This window comes from Trifolium pratense, linkage group LG6, assembly GCF_020283565.1.
Source record: "Trifolium pratense cultivar HEN17-A07 linkage group LG6, ARS_RC_1.1, whole genome shotgun sequence".
NCBI lineage: Eukaryota > Viridiplantae > Streptophyta > Magnoliopsida > Fabales > Fabaceae > Trifolium > Trifolium pratense.
The window spans coordinates 25,320,383-25,327,357 of record NC_060064.1 but is presented as its reverse complement, the minus strand read 5'-3'; the positions used below and the strand labels follow the sequence as shown (position 1 = coordinate 25,327,357).

The following is a 6,975-nucleotide window of genomic DNA, read 5'->3' as shown; positions in this document are numbered from 1 at the left end:
CTAAAAATATATAAATATAAATATTATCATATAAGATCTTATTTGATTTGTTTCGACGAGTATTTTCAAAATATCAAATTTCTATAATTTTTACTAATACACAATTAAAAATATTCGTAATTAAAATTATGTATCATTAGTCATTATATTTTAAGACAGGGGAAGTATTAACACAAGTAATAAGTAATAAAATATTACTTCCGTGAAAGGAAAAAAGTAATAAAAGATTACTTAATTAATTTTTTCTTTTAAGTAATAGTAAAAGATTACTTTGAATTGTGTGTGTGGCCCTTCATTAGTCTTGGAAAACGAAATGGCCAGGGGTCTGTTTGATAATAACAAAAGTTTCATTGCCAAAATTGAAAAATTATTCTAATCTTAATGACATTGGAAGTGGAGATCTATCTACCACTCTTTATGTGACAGGTCGGATGGGCTGATATGCCCAATTTCTGTAAATGGGCAACGAAGTTGTCACCTAGTCAAATTATGACAATTATTTTGAGACGAAGGGAGGACAAATAAGGACGAAGAAGCAATTTTTGCGACATAGGAAATCAATGCAACCTCATGGTTCCACGTGCTACAGCCGCAACTCCATCAATACTACCAAGTCATCTAAATACCATTTCCATGATTTTGAAGATATATCTATCAAAGTGACACACACATTCATACCATTTCCAACTAAACCACACTACTCATGAGCATGACGTTCGAGTAGTAGGACTTCACATGGCCTCATTTTTGGGATCATGTAATTTTTTGGTTTTAATGTATTTTAGATTTTTATTTTAAAAAATCTGAATTTTTGATCCCCTATTTTAAAAGTTAATTTTTTGATTTTCTATTTTAAAAAATCTAAATTTTTGATCCTCTATTTTAGATTTTTTTGAATTTTAGTCTCCCAACTCAATTTGGTCAACATTTTGCTGATGTGTCAAGCTCATTACATTATTATATAATTAAAAATCAATAATTTACTCAAAGAAGTGAGAAAAGTAAATGTTGGTTCCTAAATTATGGAACCCTAAGAAACTAGAAACACAAATCATCACGCTCATGTTAACATGATTCGTCTTTGTTCGCTCCCTCTCAATCGTTCATTGACTTTGTTCTTAATAGTTAATTTTTTTGTGTAATTTATGTTTTTTTAATTATTGGTAATTAATTATTTAATTAATTTATTGTTTAATACTTTTAAAATATTTGATGTAAAAAAATTAAAGACATGGAAGCGTTTTGTCAATATGGACATTGCCACATCATTAACGAGCTTGACACATCAGCAAAAATTTGACCAAATTGAGTTCGGGGACTAAAATTCAGAAATATCTAAAATAGGGGATCAAAAGTTCAGATTTTTCAAAATAAGGATAAAAAAGTTGGCTTTTAATCAAAAGTTCGTGATTTTCAAAATAGGAGATCAAAAGTGCATTAAAGCCTAATTTTTTTTATATATTAAAAAATTATGTAGTTGAATGAACAAAAATTCGAAATTAATAAGGTTTCTTTTTTTCGAAAGAAAAGATTAATTTGGTTCTTGAAGCCTGGAATTTGGAATTTTCTTAAAATACAGAATTTTTAATTTTGCAGTAGTTGTGTCAAATAAGCAATGATAGATTTTTTTTTTTGATAAGCAAATTTTATTATAAGGGAGTACAAGGGGTACTCAAACCCTTACAACAAAAAGATTAGGCACTTTGAATACAAGATATTGGATTCAAACACCAATTAGAAAAAGGACAAAAAACATTACGACCATATCTACCATTAAACCATATCCACGAATAGAGTTTAATAGAGTCCAATAGCGCCGCAGTATCAGGAATGACGCCCTGAAAAAGCAATGATAGATTGATAGTATACGGGAGTACTTCAACCGGTTATAAAGACAGTAAACTAACATGTTTGAAGGAAACCTATCGAGTACATCACCCATTAAAACTATTGAGTTACATCACCAATAAAAAAAAAAGTTTAAAATGTAAATGAATTTTACACCGACAACTAATAAGAATGATTCAATCTTTTCATGTCATATCAAGAAAGTGGAGTTAAGTAGAGTGACGTGACGAAAAACATGATTGTCATTGCTCAACACTGTAAAATTAATTTACACTATCAGTACATATTCATTCTTCTGAAAAAAAGATTATGCCCAAATTCCTCCCTAACTTCATAATAAATCGGTTTTTTCTTAACTATTTCTTTATAATTTTATTATTTTATAGTATTTACTCATTAACTAATGAGAACAAATCATATGCATGTAAAATAAAAGTAGGTTACAAGTTAATTATGAGTACCACATACAAAAATACTTATGTGGTTTGTTCACATTGGGTAATGGATAAATATGTCCCTAAGTTATGAAAGGGTAGAGTAAATATTACCTAATGAATCACCCTATAATAACAAAATCAACATTTTTTTTTAAAAAAAAAAATCAACATTTTTCAAGATAGGTAAAGTTTAATCACATATGAAGAATTAACCCAGACTCTTAAATGATTCCCCTTGGTTTAACTGAATTTTTTCTTTCATTAATTATTTGAAAGCAGAGCAAAGTCTTGTATAGAGTGATCTATCACATAAATTGTAGTCCTAGAAGGTTTTGAATCTGAGACCTGATCATTTGAATTTTAATATGGGGTATTTTTGTTTTCAATTTAAACTCGTGCCTCTAATATATTAAATATTTTTTCTTAACCTTAATTCACCATCTCAGCTGCTCTTCCAGACACATGACAGAAAAAGACATTACATGTATTCACTTATTTCTACATGTTGTATCACACAAATTCAGATAAAAAATATGGTATGTTACCCTAGCTTATCTACCTTGTCTTGTCCCACATGTTCTTATAAGGAACAAAATGAACTAAAGTTCATGAATTGGCCCAATAATAGGAACTTTAGTTTGTATATATCATCAATAGTAATAAAAAAATATACATAAAATGTAATTTTTTCAATGGCATCATAAGAATAAGTTTTTATTACTATCATAAAAATCTAAACATTTCAAAACATAATTTGGTAGCTATATAGAAATCAATCAAAAGGGAAAAAAACTTTGTCCCTTTTTTCTACTTCAAGCTTTTTCCTTCTTAGATGCAACTCTTCCATCAGTACCAGCAAGCATAGCATACTTATCTTTTCTTGTCAAATTGGTACACTCAAATCCAAGTGTTCCTGCAAGAACCCTTTGAATATAATTAGCAACTTCAATAGCAGGTTTTCCACCACTACATGTAAGTTCTTTAGGAATTTGATTCAAGAAAGTGATTTCATAAGTAGGAACCGGATTCATGAACACGAAATAAGGATCCAACACTTTAAATCCGCGAACCGTTGTACCATGAAACACACTTTGTTTTGTGTTAATTGCGACCGGTACAATCCTATCAGTTAATTCAGCAAATAGTGCGCTGAATCTTAGAAGAAACGGCTCCCTACAAGTCGTTCCTTCTGGACAAATCACTAAATCGCCTTCTTCAAGTAATTTCATTATATTTGCCGCATCTTTTTCTCTTTCCCTTGATAGTGCCACAGCTTTAATTGGTGAAATTATTTCACTGAATTTACTTATACTATATGTGACACAACTAATTTTTCTCCCTAATGCAACTGCTGTAACCACAGGGTCCAAAATTGTGCGGTGGTTACAAACTAATAGTACACCTTTTTGTCCTTTTTTGGGTGCTGGTGGAGGGGTACCCTTAACAATTACTTTGATTCCTAGTAGTTTATAATTATACCAAGCAATTTTTTCAGGTAATGGGATATTAAGGTATACCCTTAAGATGGAAAGTATTATGCCAATTGGTAACCATAGGAATGTCAATAGGGCAATAATTGGTGTTGGTCTTTGAACAAATCTACCCTCATGGAAAATAATGGGGCTTAAAAGTTTAGTTCTTGGTAGAGGATCACATTTAATTCTTGGAACCATATAACCTTCCTGCAAGGGGAAAATAATATTGTAGTTAATGACTTTTGTAAGATCTATAGTAATCATGAGTGACATTTTTCATCAAATTCATGCATTTAACTTCTATTAACTTATATGTGACACTGACACTTCAGATTAAATGTGTGTCTAGTATCTGACATGTGTCACTATCCAACAATTATATGACATTGGCACATGATGTTACATTCACTCACTTTTGTGTCAATATATCGTGTTAGATATTTGTGTCCGTATTAGTACTTTATAGCTAGTGACCCCAATTAAAAGTTGTAACCGTTGATTAAATTTCTAATATTGCCTTAATTAAAAAAAAACATGATCATTAGTTGAGCTAGTTTTTAATTTGGCTGATATGCTGTCTTATTACAAAATTTCATTACCAACTCTTGTCTAAAATTAGTCCTATGAATGTTTCTCTAACTAGAATAGCAAAAAAAAATTGGCTTGCACAATTATATAATATTGTATAGATTAATTTCTGAAATTTGTTCCCTATCTCAGTCATGTGATTTTGATCCATGGTTTGTAATTATAGTTTTAACTTATTTGCTGAACTTTAAATTTAAACCGTCTGATTTTAATCAAACAATCTTTAAGAATTCCTTGACCATATTAAGTTGTGAGACAGTCAAAGTCACAAGGATTGTGCTTACTAGTAACTCATGATTAGTTATGGAGTGAGATTATAATTTTACACTTTTTGCATATCATTTACATGAATAACAAAGTATAGGGTTTGGATTTTATGTTCAAAGTGGTTAGACATTAGAAATTTGTGGAAGTACTACATACCACTCAATTTGGAAATTAAATATGGTTGATGCATGACTTATAAGTCACAATAATTAGTGTATATATGAAAGTAGTTAAGAGTTATGGTTTACAATAGAGAGAAGAGCTACTCAACTGAAAAACAGAGTGGCAAATAAAAATAAAGGAACTAAACTTTATCCAAAATAGTGCATATAGAACATCGAGGACCACTTCCCGGTAAGTTTAATTGAGTTAGCAGGGGCGTTGTATTATATATCTATGGGTCAGGTTCGGATTTCAGATACCCTAGTTATTCATCTTAAAAGTAAAATTATTATCTACTTAGCTACTCGACAAAAAACAAAAACATTGAGGGACCACATGTTGATGGTGGTAAGTATATGGAAAAAGAATGATATAGATCAAACAATGGAGGGGTATGCCGTGAGATAGTAGAAACAAAGACTGGAACTGGAAGAGAGGCTCATTATGGCCAATAACAACATATGTCATAGTCATTAATTCTCACACCAAACATAAATTTAAATTTAGAAAAGAGTATAGTACTAACTTTTTTTATGAAAAAAAATATAGGTTGATTGAGCTAAGAAACAGTCCAATGAAAGCTCACAACTGGCATCTTTCCAATAATAGAAATTAAGTTGAACAAAAATCAAATCAACATTGAGTGAATATAAATTAGAATGATAATGATACTACAATGATGATGTCCATTTATTTTATTTTCTGATGTATCAAAATAAATGGATATTTTAATGTCCATTTTGTAACCTAAAAAAAATGTCCATTTATTTTGTTGGATGCGATTTTAAATATTGTGGTCCGCAACACTAATTATGGACATAACATTAAGATTTTGAGGTAATTTTTATGACTAAATTTCGTTCACAATTCTAATTATATCTGAGTTTGATTTCGTAATTTATTAAAGATCTTAACAATGCCTCTACCAAAAAAAAAAGATCTTAACAATGCAATCACAACCGCAATTTAAAATTAAACTTTACATTATATTACACAAATTCTTTTGGTATTCATTGATACTTTATATAAAATGTATTTTATCAACTTGGACAATAAATATCCTAAAAATAAAAACTTGGAGAGTAATTTAAGAGTAATCTAGCTATCACTAATAACACAAGCATAAATAAATCTATGTTAAATATGTTTGATGAAAAGTTAGAAACATACACTTTGTGAGAGAAATGTGAATTATACTAACCTTGCAAATTGACATAAAGTCATGATCACTTTCACTATCTCCCAGTCCCAAATCAGGCAAATTAGACTCAAACTCTCTGACAACAGCTTCTTTCTTGAGCTCCCCAACAAGAACTCCAGGTTCCATAACAAACCCAGTCAACCACCCTCTTTTTGTCACCTCAAGTTCAGTTCCAATCACTTTATCACCTCCCAACAAATTCTTAACAAATGGCTCCACCATCAACCTCGGACTAGCCGTGATAACGTAACGCTTACCAAAAGAATTGAACACATTCCATGTCTCAGGACGCACGTCCTCAGCATAGAACCTTGGCAACACCGACCTTGAAACCATTTCAACGTCATTGATCTTTAGACCTGCAAAGGTTATGAAGATCAATGTTTTGATGGCAATGGTTTCAGAGATGAAAAGGTACGTGAAGTAGACGAAAGGGACGGAGATTAAGAGGATGATTCCTCTTAGGAAACTACCGGCTTCGGTAGCAACAAGCATGTAGTAAGGGAAAGCGCTTCGAGATATAAGAAGCGTGCCATCTAAGTCGGATGCCACGGTTTGGTTTGATCTATCTTGGGTCTTGTTGCATTTTGAGATTGGTTTGAAATGGTGAAAAGCTCCCATGATCATAAGAAAATGGGATGTGAGGTTGAGATGATGGGTGTGAAGTGAATGAGATATATAGAAAAGTTAGAAATGTTATGAGGAGATAAAAGGAGGAGGGGTTTTTAAAAGGAGTTGGGGAAGAAAAATGGTAATGTTGTTGACCTATTGTTGCGCAGTTATAATAAATGGGAAGGGGTAGGGTGTGGGAGACCACACCATATGTCTCCATATATCATGATTCGTGCTTACAATTTTGGGTCATGCAAAAGTTTACCTAAGGTGCATATTAAGCTATCTAAAAGTAAAAATTTAAGTTTAATGATACAAAATATTAATGTTTAGAAATTTGAGTGTGCAAATTCCAATAAAAATTTAACACATTTGTCTTATTAAC

General features: G+C 31.0%; 1 protein-coding gene across 1 annotated transcript; it reads right to left on the bottom strand.

The window, feature by feature from the left end:
• Nucleotides 1–2,978: 2,978 nt before the first annotated feature.
• On the bottom strand, nt 2,979–6,731 carry LOC123888402 (glycerol-3-phosphate 2-O-acyltransferase 6-like). The gene is made up of 2 exons (XM_045937456.1): nt 5,979–6,731; nt 2,979–3,967 (listed from the first exon to the last, which is right to left on the bottom strand). Exons 1-2 carry the CDS (start codon nt 6,603–6,605, stop codon nt 3,098–3,100), a joined length of 1,497 nt encoding a protein of 498 aa, XP_045793412.1. The 5' UTR covers nt 6,606–6,731; the 3' UTR covers nt 2,979–3,097.
• Nucleotides 6,732–6,975: the final 244 nt, after the last annotated feature.